The sequence below is a fragment of the Dendropsophus ebraccatus genome, chromosome 12, assembly GCF_027789765.1.
Source record: "Dendropsophus ebraccatus isolate aDenEbr1 chromosome 12, aDenEbr1.pat, whole genome shotgun sequence".
NCBI lineage: Eukaryota > Metazoa > Chordata > Amphibia > Anura > Hylidae > Dendropsophus > Dendropsophus ebraccatus.
The window spans coordinates 18,531,285-18,547,524 of record NC_091465.1 but is presented as its reverse complement, the minus strand read 5'-3'; the positions used below and the strand labels follow the sequence as shown (position 1 = coordinate 18,547,524).

At 45.3% G+C, this 16,240-nt stretch overlaps 1 protein-coding gene across 2 annotated transcripts in view; it reads left to right on the top strand.

Annotated features, from left to right (window-relative positions):
- Positions 1-14,531, top strand: part of HEPACAM (hepatic and glial cell adhesion molecule) — a 33,558-nt gene extending 19,027 nt beyond the window's left edge. The window contains exons 2-8 of one of the 2 annotated variants that reach the window (XM_069946969.1): positions 1,791-1,863; positions 4,629-4,970; positions 6,578-6,859; positions 8,930-9,023; positions 9,310-9,383; positions 11,796-11,866; positions 14,127-14,531. In XM_069946969.1, the coding sequence (XP_069803070.1) occupies positions 1,791-1,863; positions 4,629-4,970; positions 6,578-6,859; positions 8,930-9,023; positions 9,310-9,383; positions 11,796-11,866; positions 14,127-14,405 (1,215 nt within the window). In that variant the 3' untranslated portion in view covers positions 14,406-14,531. The remainder of the gene's footprint in view (positions 1-1,790; positions 1,864-4,628; positions 4,971-6,577; positions 6,860-8,929; positions 9,024-9,309; positions 9,384-11,795; positions 11,867-14,126) is intronic. The other variant, XM_069946968.1, reaches the window with a different exon arrangement.
- The last annotated feature ends 1,709 nt before the right edge of the window (positions 14,532-16,240 follow it).

Genomic DNA, 16,240 nt, shown 5'->3' with positions numbered 1-16,240 from the left:
AGGGGTATGCAGTTAGCCAGCAGGGGTTATTCTTACAGAAACATGGCCACTTTCTTACACAAACAGCATACCCTTCTCTTCTCCCCAGGTTGGATGTGATTCAGTGAAGCTGAATTGTAATACCAAACACAATCTGAGGACAGGGTGTTTTTTTAAGAAAGTAGCTGTGTTTTTTTTTTCACGAACTGGAGAGAATGGAACCGCTGCACATCCCATCTATGGCTGACACTAATGCCGCTAGGCCTATATTAAAAATCAACACCAGAGTGTCTATATATGAATTGATCAAGCCATATTGCCCCGTGTACCACCGCGCAGGTCCTCTGGTCCACACGGGTCCCTACGCTAACTCCACACCGTGTCGGTCAGCGACCGCCAACCCCGCAAAGCGGGTCGCAGGGCCGTCCCATGGCCCCCGTTCCCTGGCTGTGCACGCCTGCGGGGTTGGTGGCCACTGACTGGCACAGTGTGGACTTAGTGTAGGGACCCATGTGTATCAGATACCGGCACGAGGTACATGGGGCAGTATGGCTTGATCAAATCATACACAAAATTCTGATGTGTTTTTTATTTTAGCCTAGCGGCACTAGTATCAGCCATAGGTGTGAGGTGCAGCACTCTGTTTCTTCCCTGAACCGTATTTTGTTTCTCTCTTTTCTCCGTGTTTTGCACTCCTCCTGGTGAGACCCACATGACCGCAATTAGCAGGAGACACCTGAGTGCACATGGTTTTAATCCCTCCTGTTTTTTCCCATTCTGTTTGCTGCAGCTATGGTGAGCGCAATACCTTATCCAGACTTGTGCTGCTTGGGGGCGACCTTCTCCGCCGGCGGTGCTGGCCGGGTTCTGGTGTGGTGTTTTTGGGTCTGGTCCTGTGGCATGGGGGTCGCAGGGCCGTCCCATGGCCCCCGTTCCCTGGCTGTGCACGCCTGCGGGGTTGGTGGCCACTGACTGGCACAGTGTGGACTTAGTGTAGGGACCCATGTGTATCAGATACCGGCACGAGGTACATGGGGCAGTATGGCTTGATCAAATCATACACAAAATTCTGATGTGTTTTTTATTTTAGCCTAGCGGCACTAGTATCAGCCATAGGTGTGAGGTGCAGCACTCTGTTTCTTCCCTGAACTGCATTGTGTTTTTTTTTTCTTATCCTCAATAACGCTTCTATTAGGACACAGGGGCTTAGTGGTATATCATTAGGTGGGCAAGACCATAAAATTGGGTTATTTGCTGATGATATAATCCTTTCAGAGAAATCATTAAATTCAGTGGTCAAGATTCTGAAAGAGTTTGGTCGTATAAGTTAAGGCCCTATTCCACGGAACGATTATCATCGGTATTCGGCCGATATCGTCCGTTACGGACGATAATCGTCTCGTGGAATTGACAGCAACGATCAGCTGACATTGTTCATGTCGGCTGATCGTTGCGTAGTTTGTCTCTCAAACATGTTGAAAGACAAATGACTGATACAGCAGCGATCTGCTGCCATCGCTCCGTGGAATAGTAGTGTCGGCAGCAGACCGCTGCTGTATGCTATGGGCTGCCCGGACAATCAGCGATCCCCCGGGCAAACCCCCCCCCCCCCCCCCCCCAAAGCTCGCTCACCCGATCGCTGCTGGTGTGTGGAATAGCGGCAGCAGCGAGCTGGGTACGAGGAGCAAACGAACGCTAATAGCGTTTGTTTGCTCCTGACAGTCGGCCCGTGGAATAGGGCCTTTACTCTAAGGTTAATCCTTTAAAATCTACTATGCTAAATATGAAATTATGTCCAAATACAATTGCAGTGTCCCAGAACAGAAGATTTGCTCTTAACTGTATGTCTGCACCTGTATTTTGATTGTTCCTGTTCTGGAAAAGGTAATGCCACTGCAAACTGGTTGTGTTATGTCACCCCCCCAGTGTTTACGTCTGGTCTTTCTCCTATTTTACTATGTATGTTCATTTACCTGGTGTTCAATGGTGTGGTGATGCAATTGGCTTGGTGTCACGTGACTTCCCCGGCTGCCATAGTAACCCAATAGCCGTCGAGCTTTGGCTGGGGTCAGTTAGTCACTTCCTGTCTACCTTAGTCTTCTCTCCACCTTCAGGGGAGAAGGATGTGTGCTCTGCTGCTCCTTAGGGAGAAGGCCGTAACCCTGCGGTACCTGCTTCAGTGCTGTCCAGAAGTATTCCGGTCCTGTCGGGACCTTCCAGATTCTCAAGATTCTCATACTCACTAAAGATCTGGGTGTCGTTCTTTAGCCACTACTCCTCTCATCATCCATTCTCATCAACAGCAAGTATTCAGTTCAGTCTATTTCCCCCAGTATCATTCTCCAGGACTACTACTCCTATCATCCTCTGGCTCAAAGTAACGCTATCACCACAGCCTATTGCAGCATCACCCATTTCTCAGTTATACTCAAGTCCGCCTCAATCCTGGTTGCATCCAGAGAGACTGTTGCTATTGGTTACCACCGTTATAATAAACGCACAACTACCATTGTTTCTGAATCCTGGCATTGGTCTAGTTATTGGTGCCTTGACTAAGAGCAACGAAGAATTGCCCGGGCCCCGCATGGTCAGGACCCCGTGGGCTAGTCAGCTCCCCTTGTGCCAATACCGTGACCTAACATCTGGCAACTGGCCACCCGGGTGTTCCGACTACTACTCCCCTCAGCGGGAAACCCCAGCACGCTATACTCTAATTGAAACAATTAATTAATCCAATTAATTTATCTATCTATTTTGAATCCTATCCAGACTCTTATAATATAGTATGTATGGCAGGGCCAAAGAGCAAGGGTTTCCACCAAAAATTCTATGTCTGCCTATAAAAAAGGGGAAAATGGCCAGCCCTGGCATAATAATGTATTATTATGCAGAAGTACTGGATCAATTAAGGCAATTAAGGAACAGATCCTGGGTAAACATAGAATCTATTCTCCAGGCATTGCTGTGGATGTCAAGATTGAGCCCTGATAGAATTGCGGTATCCTACGGGACAGAGTTAGCAGAAATAAAAGTTTTTAACAAGGAACCTATATATCTTTCCTGATACTTACTCATAGTCAAACTGTACCAGTTACAGCTCATCCCTAACTCAGACTTTAAATCACAGAGGATGAGGGCCCATTAACACTGAGCAGAGTCGGCACCACAGACAACAGTTGAAATTCTGCCTGTCCCCTTGATTCAATGGGATTTCTGGCGCGCCTCCACACATTGCACATTGCTATGGCTGAAATTGCAAGCACGCAGAAAATGCAACAGCTAATGGGAAGACACAGACCCAATACACATATGAAAATCACTAAAGGCAGCCCCCCAACTGTGATTTTCATTTCTGTATAGGTGACCTTATTCATGTGTGGTGGGCAGGGCTGTATTAACAGCTGCTACTGCCCTGGCACTGAACCTGCAGACCCCACATCTAGTTTTTGAACATCATATTGATATCCGATCAGTCTTAGGCCACGTTCCCACATTTACTGTACGTCACCACACCGCAGCCGAAACCAGACCCTCATGCAGTGACCAATAGGTGTATGGCCAATAATCCTGGTTACACCTGGATTAACACCCCCATACCAGACCTGACCAATGCCAACCTAATCCCCCCCACCCCCTCGAAAAGACACCAGATTTACTGGCAAGTTGGAATGGGAGGTGGGAGACTAGAAAAATAAAACAAAAAAAAAAGTTTTTTCCTTCCCCCTGCTCCCTGGTGCTGCCCCCCTGAAAGGTGCTACCCTAGGCACCGGACCACAGGTGCCTAGTGGTAACTACGGCCCTGGTGGTGGGAGTGCTTAGTAATTATACCATTCTGGCATAGCATTAGTAAATTATTGGAGGAAATCCCGACTTGTTAACTTTAAAGGGGCCCGAGTTTAGCTTTGATATCACTAAACACTGATAACATACCCCCGCTTGATATACCAGTAGTGCTTCATATACTGCTAGCAGCAAGACATTGCAATTTAATTACCAAATGGAACACTCAGTAGCTGTTAGGAATAATAAGCATTGATATAAATGGCGTGCGCTATATACCATAAAGTACAAAGGATGTATAATATGAAATAAGGGTAGCCCATCACAGCGTTTGTTTCTCTGGGCCCACTCCCAGGGCTCCCTCAGCTCCTCTGTTCTCCCTGATGCTGAAGCCCACACGCTCGGGCCGGGCGCCATCTCCCCTTCAGCCATGCCTTAATACTCCAAACACCTGCTTACTTCCCCGCTCACCCTAGGGGATGCGTGCGCGTCGGCTCTGTGAAAGTACAGTACAGTACCCTTCTGTGCGGCACTTCTGGGTCCGGTGCATAAAGTCACAGGCCCATTCATCCAGTTAGTGGCCCACAGCAGGGTATCACCTCATTGGGCCCTTCTCAGAGAGAGAGCTGCTGAACAGACAGTATCGCACATGATAGGATTAGATACAGCAAACGCTTTTCAGATCATAAGATATAAGATACCATCTTATCAGATAGTATCACCCATGATAAGATTAGTTACACAAACTCAACTTCACAGTTTTAGCAGACAGTTCCACACCTATAAGATACATGTTGAGCTTGGTTACACTAGGTTAGCTCTTCCTATAATAAAACTAACATCTAGTGATTTTCTGGTGTCTTGTGCAGATCTAGTTGAAGTCGTAAACATCACCAGTCACGTCCAGCACATCCACGGGACGTACGGGCAGACGGCCCTGCTCTCGGTGCAGTACAGCAGCTCCAGCAGTGATAAACCAGTGGTCAAATGGCAAGTGAGGAGGGAGAAGCCCATAACGGTGGTGCAGTCTGTGGGCACCGACATCATTGGGAATCTGCGCCCGGATTACAGGGATCGGATACAAATCTATGAGAATGGTTCCCTGCTGATCAGTAACCTCCTTCTATCTGATGAGGGGACGTATGAGGTGGAGGTCTCCATAACCGATGACTCATTTACTGGACAGAAGACCATCAGCCTCACTGTGGACGGTAGGTATACTCCATGATGGTGTCACTAAACGCTCAGTTCAAATACCGACCAGGGGGCAATGTATGTAGTGCCCATCCAGAACTACAACAAGGGTTTACTGTAAAGGACCTATTACACAGGACGATTATGGTACGAAAAGTGGTTTTATTCGAATTTTAAACAATATTCATTTTGTGTAAATGCAGGCAACGATCAAAATACAAACGAGAAATTGTTCAAGTGTGTTTGATTTTGTGCTGAAACCAAAATCATTGTTAGTCAATCGCTAATCGTTCAGTGTAATTCCACATTGTTTGCTCTTTTGCTGGGATCAGATGGAGTAAACGATCGTAGTAATACTGCAATCATTTATCGTTAAAAATCCCTTCGTTTAATAGGACAGTAAGCCACGGCACCTCCCAAAAATTGTTAGCCACAGTCCCCTATTACCAAGGTAGCTATGCAGTGTTGTGGCAGTTGCATGGGTGTAGGGTTACTTGGGTACTTGTAACAGTGGCCAGGAGTGGTGTTATAACCCATCCCCGGACAGATGGGCACTGGTGTATAGGTGTAAATACACTTGTGGTAACTGCAGGTGCAGGCGAGAGGTAGCTGCAATAGACTTTGTGAAGTCAAAGTAGAGTGAAGTAGAGGAGCGTCTTGAGTGCCCTGTCCAATGTAGTAGTGCTGGGATGACGTAGTTGAAAAGAGAAGTACTTACTCACGTATAGATACTTTGAATCCTACTGCCTTTTGCCTTATAGTGTCAGGTTACCCGTTCTACTAGGGTAGTACGAGGTCCCAGGTCCCTGCACCTTGTTGAGCAGACTTTCCAAGACTTCCCAGAATAGCTGTGCGTTACACTAAGATACGTAGGCTTACACGCTGCTTTGTCCTACTGGGGTCAGTACCTAGCCTCAGTTATACTGTCCTGTGTGTTGCAGAAGGTATCCCTGGTGTGGACAAGGTGTTCCTCAGAGGACGTCACTCCCTCCTAAGGGTCTAGCATTGCATACTAGCGGTAGTAAGCTGCATAAAGAAGAAATCTCTCTGGCTCTGTGGGGTCTCAGTCTGTCTCCACCTCTACTGACAAAAGAAGACCGACTAGAGACCCTCTCACCAGAAACTAGCTCGTTTTTATAGGGTTACCTTAGCTAGCCTGTGATTGGTGGAGCTGTGTGTGTAGAAGAGAGAACATAGGCAGAAAAGTGAGGGAAACAAGCCTGCACCTCTGATTGGAGAAAACATAACATGTGACAAAAACAGTTAACCAATAAGATCTTCATCTATGCATAGTACAGTACATATAATAAATACAACAGCGACACCTAGTGAGGAAAAATACACAATAGAATCTCCTTCATCCCCTCTTGTGTGAACCTTAGAGAGTTACTTTACCCAGGTGTATAAAACTTAGTGGCACACCTGTGGTTACTACATTATGACTACATCTACCACGCCTAGCAATTGTGAGTACTAGCACTACCAACCACAGTTAGTGCCCCCATAACATTACCAGCTATAGTCAGTTCTGACTTCTGCCAGGTTGTCACAGCCCCTCCTACTATCAGCACTGATTTATAATAGACTGTTGTTCATGACTGTAATTCTCTAATATCATGACTAGTTCCAGTATCTAAGCCTCGGGTGTTGGTTGCTTCATCCACCGTCCTGGAGCTGACAGAGAATTTCACCATGAGCTGTGTCCATGATAATGGGACTAAGCCGCTCTACACCTGGCTGAAGGCTGGGAAGTCGCTGACCAACGACTCTAGGATCCTACTGTCTCCTGACCATCGGGTGATGACCATTACCAGAGTCACAATGTCTGATGATGACGTCTATGGTTGCCTGGTGGAGAACCCCATTAGCAGTGTCCGGAGCTCTTCTATCAAAATAACAGTCTACAGTACGTAACATTGATTGATAATAGTCGCATATAGATCATTAGTATATAATATGTTTGTGCATCCTACAACACTACTGTATCTTATTAAGGCTCTATTCCACGGGCTGACTCTCAGCGCTCGTTTGCTCCTCGTTCCCACATGGCAGCAGCGAGCGGGTGAGTCCGAGGAGGGGGGGGGGGGCTGCCCAGGTGATCGCTAGATCATCCGGGCAGCCCATAGCATACAACAGCATCTGCTGCAGCCACTCCTATTCCACGGAGCGACGGCAGCAGATGGTTGCTGTATGAGTCGTTTGTTATTCAACATGTTTGAAAAACAAACGACTGCAACGATCAGCCGACATATACGATGTGGGCTGATCGTTGCCCTCTATTCCACAGGCCGATTATCGTCCGTAGAGGCCGATATCGGCTGAGTACGGCCGATAATTGTTCCTTGGAATAGGGCCTTAACTTACCAGAGTTGCAATCACAATTCAGCTAGTTGTTACCGGGAACAGTCAATAAGCCTGGTGTCAGACATCCCCTAGGAGCTTAGCTGAGCTCCTATAATACTGGGGGTAGTTACTTCTTGTTACATCAGCTAGAATTATGGAGGACACTACTTCTCAGAATGCAAATCACTAGAGCAAAATCGGTGGGAAATCGGTAGTTTCCAGTTCCAGAAGCTGCTTGCTTAAAGGGGTATTACCATCTTAATCAATATAGTTATATTTATAGGCATTGTCAGGTTAAAAGAGAAGTCCAGGGCCCATCTTTTTTTAAAAAGACGAGATGGCTGAACATAACAACTTGCACCTACCTCCCTGGCTCCAGCGCAGGGGTCTGCTATCCTCTTCTCCGATTCCCGCCCCCCGGCTGCTTCCTGTTCTAAGCGGGGTCCCGCCTCGGCTGCTGACTGGCTGAGCAGGTCTGACACATCATGACTAGGAAGCGGGACGGGGCTGTGAGCCGGAGCGGAGGACAGAGGACCCCAGTACTGGAGGCGGGGAGTAGGGATGGTCCATACCCTCCGAGATTCGGGTTTGTATGAACCCGAACGCTAGGCATCAGATTCCCGCTGTCTGCCCACTCCATGGAGAGGGTGGATACAGTGGGAGGACCGCCTGGAAAACTGGGATACAGCCTATGGCTATGGCTGTATCCCAGTTTTCCAGGCGGTCCTCCCGCTGGATCCGCCCGCTGCACAGAGCGGGCAGACAGCGGGAATCATTACCAAGGGTTCAGGTTCGTACGAACCTGAACCAAACTCGGTTCGGACCATCCCTAGCGGCAAGGTAAGTGCCTGTTGTTATGTTCAGCCACCTCTTCCCCGGCTGTTTAAAAAAAATTATGGACCCCGGACTTCTCCTTCCAATATTTTTGTAAATCCAATCATTTAGCAAACTTGTCTCCTTCTTTTGATATGCCGCTCTTTTCTTCCCATTGTTGACAGCTCAGTTACTGACAATCAATCTGCTCTGAAAGCAGTGGTCAGGCTGAGAGCTATAGACATATAACTTGACGAGCCCTACAAGTTTAACTATATTAGTGGTGATGGAGCCACCAGAGAGAGACGAGTGCAGCACTCGGCTCCTTCCGGCGGCACTGATAGAGAGATCCCAGAGGAACACAAAGCTCAGACCCCCCACAATCTCATACTTGTCCCCTATCCCCTATTTTTAAACTGGAAAACCCCTTTAAGTGAAAATACAATGTTGGTCATATGATGGAGTTTTGCAATAGATGGGAGCCTTGGGTTGCAATGGAAGAGTAACCCAAAACTTACTAATGGGCTATGTTCTGACTATGCAACCAAAGACTGTCCTGGCATGATAGGAGTTGTAGTTTCGGAGCACCACAGGTCTGGGAATACTATAATATGGAAACTAGAGATGAGCGTGACTTGGGCATGCTCCAGTTGTGCTCATCTCTAATGGAAAGACAAGAAGCGTTTTGCAGCTAAATGCTATTAAAGTTGCCGATTTGATCACTGGGGGCCCCATTAAACTCTGTTGACTTGTTATATAAAATCCCTTTATGATCCGTATTTCATGCATTTCCCATCCTGTAACGTCTTCTGTCACACAGAAAGAAGTTCCTTATACATCGTCCTGTCCACCGGGGGGATCTTCCTGCTGGTCACACTGGTCACAGTCTGCGCTTGTTGGAAGCCGTCCAGGAAGTACGATGATAAAAAACCCATTCATCCCCAGAATTAAGCACCTCACCCACCATAAGGGGGTCTCCACCATGATAGAAATATTACATAATAATAATATGTAATGCTATAACAATGATGTGAGAGAGGTCTATCTCACCACTGAAACCATGGGGGGGGTTACAGAAACCTACACTGATGGATGACATTCATCTGACAGATCAGTGATGGGAGGGGGGGGGCAGATCTACAGATCATGTGTTACATGACGTAATACATATCTCATTACTCCTATCATTGCTCCTTCTAGAGAGAAGCACAAGCTGGAGGCGCAGGCATCGTGTGATTACTCTGAACATGTTGAGGATCCGCTGAAACATGAAGGTGATGATTACATGTAAAATCAGATTATTGCAGAGGCCAGCAACATTTTGAGGCTCCTATCCCCCCAGTCCCCAGCATATGTACAGCCAATAAAACCTGCTATGGTATCTTCACGTTTGGCTTCCTTTCATGCATCCATAGGTTTTCAGTGGGGCTTCTGTCCTACTTAAAGGGAACCTGTCAACGGGGGCACGGGCACAGAGCCCGCCTGCCCCCCCGTTGCAGCCCCCCGATTCTTACCCTTTTCCGACGAGTCCCGTTCCTGGAGCCGATCACGGGACAAAGATATCAGTGCCCGAGGCCGTGCACGCGCCGCTGAGATGAGTCCGACGCCCATAGAGAATGATGGAGCTGTCATTCTCTATGGGCATCAGACTCATCTCAGCGAGGGCTGCACCGGGGGGTCAGGTGGGCTCTGTGCCCGCGTCCCTGGTGATGGGTTCCCTTTAAAGAAGTACTCCAGAGAAAAAAAATATTTTCTAAATCAACTGGTGTCAGAAAGTTATACAGATGTGTAAATTCGATTTAAAAATCCCCAGTCTTCCAGTACTTATCAGCTGCTGTATGTGTGTGACTTTAGGTTTTTAAAAAGAAGTAATTTACAAATCTGTGTAACTTTCGATTAATTTGAAAAACTTTTTCTCTGAAGTATCCCTTGAAGTGTCTGTTGTTTCCATCAAGATTTTTTTGAACAGAGCAGACATGGTCTTATTTTTCCATCTTGGTGGATCTTTTTTTTTTTTGAAAGCCTATGGTTACATGACTGGCAAAAAAAAAAAAAAAAGTAAAACGCTTCCTGTTTCCTGTTAGTTTATTTTTTTTTTTATCTTTTTAAAATAGAAAAGACAAAAAAAACAGGATGTGTGAACAGTATGCAAAAGCCTGATGTGACCCTTTCCTTATACAGTACATGCACTGTATAGTGTTATTATATAGACACTGCATACCATACATACCCTCACCTTATACCTGCACTGTATAGTGTTATTATATAGACACTGCATACCATACATACCCTCACCTTATACCTGCACTGTATAGTGTTATTATATAGACGCTGCCCACCATACATCCCTCGCCTTATACAGTGCATGCACTGTATAGTGTTATTATATAGACGCTGCATACCATACATCCCTCGCCTTATACCTGCACTGTATAGTGTTATTATATAGACGCTGCACACCATACATACCCTCACCTTATACAGTACATGCACTGTATAGTGTTATTATATAGACGCTGCACACCATACATACCCTCACCTTATACAGTACATGCACTGTATAGTGTTATTATATAGACGCTGCACACCATACATACCCTCACCTTATACAGTACATGCACTGTATAGTGTTATTATATAGACGCTGCATATAATACATACCCTCGCCTTATACCTGCACTGTATAGTGTTATTATATAGACGCTGCACACCATACATCCCTCGCCTTATACAGTACATGCACTGTATAGTGTTATTATATAGATGCTGCACACCATACATACCTCGCCTTATACAGTACATGCACTGTATAGCGTGATTATATAGACGCTGCATACCATACATACCCTCACCTTATACCTGCACTGTATAGTGTTATTATATAGACGCTGCACACCATACATACCCTCACCTTATACAGTACATGCACTGTATAGTGTTATTATATAGACGCTGCATACCATACATACCCTCGCCTTATACAGTACATGCACTGTATAGTGTTATTATATAGACGCTGCATATAATACGTACCCTCCCCTTATACAGTACATGCACTGTATAGTGTTATTATATAGACGCTGCATACCATACATACCCTCGCCTTATACAGTACATGCACTGTATAGTGTTATTATATAGACGCTGCATATAATACGTACCCTCCCCTTATACAGTACATGCACTGTATAGTGTTATTATATAGACGCTGCATACCATACATCCCTCCCCTTATACAGTACATGCACTGTATAGTGTTATTATATAGACGCTGCATACCATACATACCCTCGCCTTATACAGTACATGCACTGTATAGTGTTATTATATAGACGCTGAATACTATATATACTTTTGCAGCATATGTGGCGTATACTCGACCGGTCACTTGATAGATTGCAACGTGTGACGCCACTTCTGTGGTGGTTAGTCGGAGTATAGCTCAGCCAGAGTGTATACTGTTGTGACGCCAGTGACGGTTGGGCACACAGGTATGATGGCACACCTGTTTTTAATTTAGGGAGGCTAGCTATACCCTGTCGTCGGTGACCTGCCAGGCTGTGAGGGGGCCCCTTGGGTACTTATGGCGGTGGTCCGGAGTGGAGTTGTGACCCATCCGGACTATTGGTACCGCCACCCACAGAGGAGATGACCCAAACATTTTCATTGTTTTCCTCTTATTACAGTTGAAGTTCTTCCCCGGACTTTGGAACGAGAGAACAAGAGTCCTGTGACTTTGTACATCCTGAAGGACAAGGTACCAGATGATGAGGCTAAGGCTGCACAGCAACATGGATCACATGCAGTTCCAGACACGAACATTGATGGCAGCAGAGAGCCCCATGTTACCTCTTACTGCTGATACTCAACATATAATAGTAGTATATAAATAAAGATTTATACATTTATTTTAATGAAGTTATAAAGCAAAGTAATGTAATGTTTCTCTCTCTAAAGTACCCCCATTTATTGTAAGTCATGATCAGTTGCAATGTTCTTGCAACTTGTCTGCATCCGACTTCTCTGCTACTCAATAACAACAAGCCACTCCCTTAATATTATGTTCTGCTGTCTAGCCCTAGCTGTAGACTTCTATATGTGTGCCTCTTGGGTCAGTCATTTAAGGTGCTGTCTACTTGCATCATGTAATGCTGTCTTCCTCCACTAGATGTCAGTATTGGTCTTATCTTCATTTTTTGGAATTTAGTTCATGGAGAATTTACCTTTTCAGAATTTTGGTTGAGTGAAATACGGTGAAATTCTGTAACTGCAGCGTATATGTATTATATTTGTAGGGAAGTTTTAGGAAAAGAGAGGACTGTCTGCATTATACTGGTATGTATTAGACATAGATACCCCCTCTCCCCCTCCCTTTACAGGATATTCACAGTAGATATATTTTTATATTTTTAACTAAGCCTATGAGTGATCATTATTTAGTTTGTCTTTGAAATGTCCCAAGCTCACTGTATTTTCTGTCTTGCTTGAGGAGACATTCACCATTGTTAAAGGGAATGTGTCACCTACATTTTATTTTACTGAAGAGTCAGATACTAAAAATTTTTTTTTTTTATTTCATTTTTTGTACATTGTTATGGGGGCTGTCATATTGCCTGGGCTGTTTTTAACAGCATTTAGTGACATGCTTTACAGCCAGACTCATGGACATAGATGACAATAGATAGACTCTGTCCCTTTGAGATGAATGTAAAACATTACTGAGCGCGCTCTGTGATATTTGAAAGGTTATTCTAAAGGAAGCTGCTATTGTCTCCTTTACTGGTGTCACATGTCGCTGTAATGCTGTACACATCACTTTACAGCAGCCTCCTCTTATCACCACAGACACAACAGGAAGCCTCAGCTTAGTTTTGGCCCCAGTGGTGGGAATGAAAACTGCAGGACAATGTTGAAAAACGTTGATCAGCCAATGAATGATTGATTGCTCACTGTTAGGCTGATCGCTGTTTTTATTACGGTCCTTTTACATGTACAGATAAATAGCCTAAGCGTTTGTTTAGGGAATGATAGGCGTTAAGATGGTAGGATAAAGCACAAAAAAAATGACGATATCTGCCTGATGATCGCTCCATGTAATAGAGTCCTAAGACTGTAGGAATGTGGTGAAGAATGCAGAAAACCAGGGAATGAAGCGCTTAGCTGAGTGCTTCTCCTGTATCCACCAACCGATCAAATCTTTTTACATATATGTCATGTTTTGACAGGGACATTAACCAAAATTTGTTTCTTTATACAGTGGTGCCTTGGATTACGAGCATAATTCGTTCCAGGACCGCGCTTGTAATCCAAATCACTCTTAAACCAAAGCAAATTTTCCCATAAGAAATCATTGAAGTGCAGACAATTGGTTCCACACCCCAAAAATAATGATTTATTATTCTGAATAACATGTAAAACAGATGAAACAAACATTTAGAAACAGCTGAATATGTCATATTATCAGTTACTGTACTGTATACTGTAGTGTACTGTACAGTCGCATGGCTGTGTCAGTACACTAGCTCTAACCTTCAAATAGTATCGTAGCTCCCAACATCATGGGAGCTCCCAGGCCCAGTCCACAGAACAACGCCCGTGTACGGACAGAATTCTATGGATGTGTCAATGACCCCAATAACCACCTTCTGTGGGTCAGTGCTTGCTCTGCATCACCATATTCTGACTCTATGGCCTTGTCTATTTTTCCACTTATGGAGCTGTGTGAGGACCCGTCGTTTTCGGGGTGGGCCGTACTTTTCATTGGTACCATTTTGAGATATATGTGAATTTTATGTTTTTTGAGAAAAATAGCAATTCTGGAATTGGATATTGTTCACTATACAAGCTAAATTATATATTTTAATAGCAAGAGGGGACCCCTGTGTCGGGCAATAGCGGTTTTATATGGATGGAGTGAGAGTTATCTCTGATCCCGGCCAGCAGGTGTACCAGTCATAGGTGCCAGCTGTGGATACCCCATATTGTGTTGATGATCCAGTCTCTATTCTGTTCACCAGGAATCTACAGAGGTGGAGGAAGACTCCCCCACAGAATCGAGGACGGCGTCTGACACATCGGGGTCCCCCACTTATACAAGCAGCAGATCCCCCAAGCCTCCCGCTCACTGCGGCCACAGGTACCAACATTCCCCAGTGAGGTCACCAACTGCCAACAAAGAGCCTGGATCTCCACCCAAGTCTGCCGGAGCCCGTAGCACCGCACGGTCACAGCGAGCTGCAGGTGTGCATGTTATCCGTGAACAAGACGAAGAGAGTGCGGTGCAGAGTAACACCTGAGAGGAACAAGAACTGGGGGGAAGGGGCGCAGGGACAAGGACTGTATTTGTCTCACAATCACCAGCACCTGGGGGCACCTATAGTACATTGGGTAGTTAGTGGTATTATCTAGAGCAGGGGTAGGGCACCTTGACACTCCAGCTGTTGCAAAACTACAACTCCCATCATGCCCGGACAGCCAAAGCTTTAGCTATCCGGGCATGATGGGAGTTGTAGTTTTGTAACAGCTGGAGAGCCAAGGTTCCCTACTCCTGATGTAGAGGCCTGTAATCCAGTGATCTCCAATCTGTGGCCCTCCAGAAAACGACAAACCCTATTATGCCAGCTGCCAGGGTATGATAGGAGTTGTAGTTTTGCAACAGCTGGACGGCCACAAGTTGTAGTGTAATGTATACCTAGCTGGCATCCTTACTGTAGATCTATATAATAAAGTATCAGTGGACTGATCGCTGCTGAAAATCATCTATGGAAGAACATGACAAGGAATCCTCCGCCACATCCAGTATTGAGGGTTAAAGCAATGGATGATAAGTTCTGCAACTCTCTAATGCAGGGGTAGGGAACCTTGGCTCTCCAGTTATTGTAAAACTACAACCCCCATCATGCCTGGACAGCCAAAGCTAAAGCTTTGGCTGTCCAGGCATGATGGGAGTTGTAGTTTTGTAACAGGTGGAGAGCCAAGGTTCCCCATCCCTGCTTAAATGTATGTTGTGTTTGCTAAATCTCCAGCAAGAGTCTTATTTATATCCAGAGGCTGAATGCCTGTACAGACCGAATGCCAAGAGCTGATGGTTTGCTACAGTTGTATCCAGTCTGTACAATGCTCTGACTGGAGCACAGACTATGAGGACAGAATGGAGATCTGCGCTGCTTTTAGGTCTCTACACTACACTGGAAACATAGTAAAAACCCCTCAGCTGTGACAATGTGACAAGTATTAAAGAGGAAGTTCATACTGTACTTATAAGCTGCTGTATGTCCTGCAGGAAGTGCTGTATTCTTTTCAGTCAGAAGAGGTTTTCTATGAGGATTTGCTACTGCTCTGGACAGTTCCTGACATGGACAGAGGTGGCAGCAGAGAACACTGTGTCAGACTGGAAAGAATACACCAGTTCCTGCAGCGCATGCAGCAGCTGATAAGTACTGGAATACTGGGGATTTTTTTTTTTTTTTTTCATAGACGTAAATTACAAATCTCTGGCACCAGTTGATTTGAAAGAAAACATTTTTTGCTGAATTATGGGGGTATTATGGCCAGTATGTAGTCACTGTGTCTGTCAGTATTATGTGTTATTCTTATGGGGGCAGATAAGATTTATCTTTATTAGAGGCACTGTTGCTATCACTATAATGGAGGCACTCCAGCTGTTACATGGGGTACTGTGTCTATCACTGTTAGGGTACATTCACACTTAGCGGATCCGCAGCGTATTTTCTGCTGCGGATCCGCAGCAGATTTCATTTAAATAACTGAACACAGCATCAAATCTGCACCACCAAATCTGCTGCGGATCCTGTAGGTGTGAACACACCCTTAAAGAGGTACAGACTTTTTTTTTCTTTCTTTTAAATTGACTGGTGTCAGAAAGTTATATAGATTTGTAATTTACTTCTATTAAAAAAAATTCAAGTCTTCTAGTATTCATCAGCTGCTGTATGTCCTGCGGGAAGTGGTGTTTTCTTTCCAGTCTGACACAGTGCTCTCTGCTGCCACCTCTGTCCATGTCCAGAGCAGGCAGGAGGGAATTCCCATAGAAAACCTCTCCTGCTCTGGACAAAGATTACACCACTTCCTGCAGGACAAATGGAAGCTGATAAGTACTGGAAGACTGAAG